Source organism: Myotis brandtii, unplaced genomic scaffold (assembly GCF_000412655.1).
Source record: "Myotis brandtii unplaced genomic scaffold, ASM41265v1 C42495262, whole genome shotgun sequence".
NCBI lineage: Eukaryota > Metazoa > Chordata > Mammalia > Chiroptera > Vespertilionidae > Myotis > Myotis brandtii.
The window spans coordinates 460-1566 of NW_005324856.1; the positions used below are offsets into that span (position 1 = coordinate 460).

Here is a 1107-nt window from a genome sequence, read left to right on the forward strand (position 1 = left end):
ACCTCAAATATGAACTACTCATGAATAAAGACCCAGTATTGAAATAAAGATAAAAATAATATTGAATAAGAAATAAAATAAAAATTTTAAATGTTGAAAATAGGTTATAATGTTAACACAAAGGAATTCATTGAAGAATCAGTAATAGAAGTTTGGTTAAGAAAAGTAAGCAAGGATAATTTTTGGTTTGAGGTCTTAATTAGGTCACCCTGCAGATCACCACTTTCTCTTCTAACACACAGACACACCAGGAACCAAACATAAGACAGGGGCTCTGCAAAATAAGCCTGTGTGGTCAGTGGTGGGAAGTTATGTCCTTCACAGAAATAAAGGATTCCTTCCATTCAAAGTATGACACTCATTCCTCTTTCCTTTCAGTTTTAGGTGGCCTCAGATTCCCCAGATCATCACAGCTCCAAATGCTACACACCTCTGATTGGTCATCCCAGAAGAGGTCAGAGGAACCATGGGAAACCACACCACTGTCACTGAGTTTGTCCTCCTGGGGCTCTCAGATGCCTGTGAGCTGCAGATGCTCATCTTCCTGGGGCTCCTCCTGACCTACCTCCTCACTCTACTGGGGAATCTCCTCATTGTGGTCATCACCCTCATAGACAGGCGCCTCCACACTCCCATGTACTATTTCCTGCGCAACTTTGCTATCCTGGAGATCTGGTTTACCTCAGTCATCTTCCCCAAAATGCTGACCAATATCCTGACCGGATATAAGACCATCTCCCTACTAGGCTGTTTCATACAAAGTTTCCTGTATTTCTTCCTGGGCACAACAGAGTTCTTCCTACTGGCAGTGATGTCTTTTGATAGGTATGTGGCCATATGTAATCCCTTGCGTTATGCCACCATCATGAGCAAAAGGGTCTGTGTCCAGCTAGTTCTTTGTTCATGGATGACAGGATTTGTCCTCATCATCATTCCAACTTTCATCATATTTCAGCAGCCATTTTGTGGCCCCAATATCATTAATCATTTCTTCTGTGACAACTTTCCACTCCTGGAACTCATATGTGCAGATACAAGTCTGTTAGAGCTCCTGGGTTTTATTGTGGCCAACTTCAGCTTACTGGGCACTCTGTCTGTGACGGCCAC

General features: G+C 42.7%; 1 protein-coding gene across 1 annotated transcript; it reads left to right on the forward strand.

Moving 5' to 3' along the window:
- Nucleotides 1-466: 466 nt before the first annotated feature.
- LOC102252427 (olfactory receptor 49) lies at nt 467-1102 on the forward strand (the record flags this gene model as incomplete). Its single annotated transcript, XM_005852996.1, has 1 exon — nt 467-1102. A coding segment is annotated over exon 1 (636 nt), but the record flags the coding sequence as incomplete, so codon positions are not given.
- Nucleotides 1103-1107: the final 5 nt, after the last annotated feature.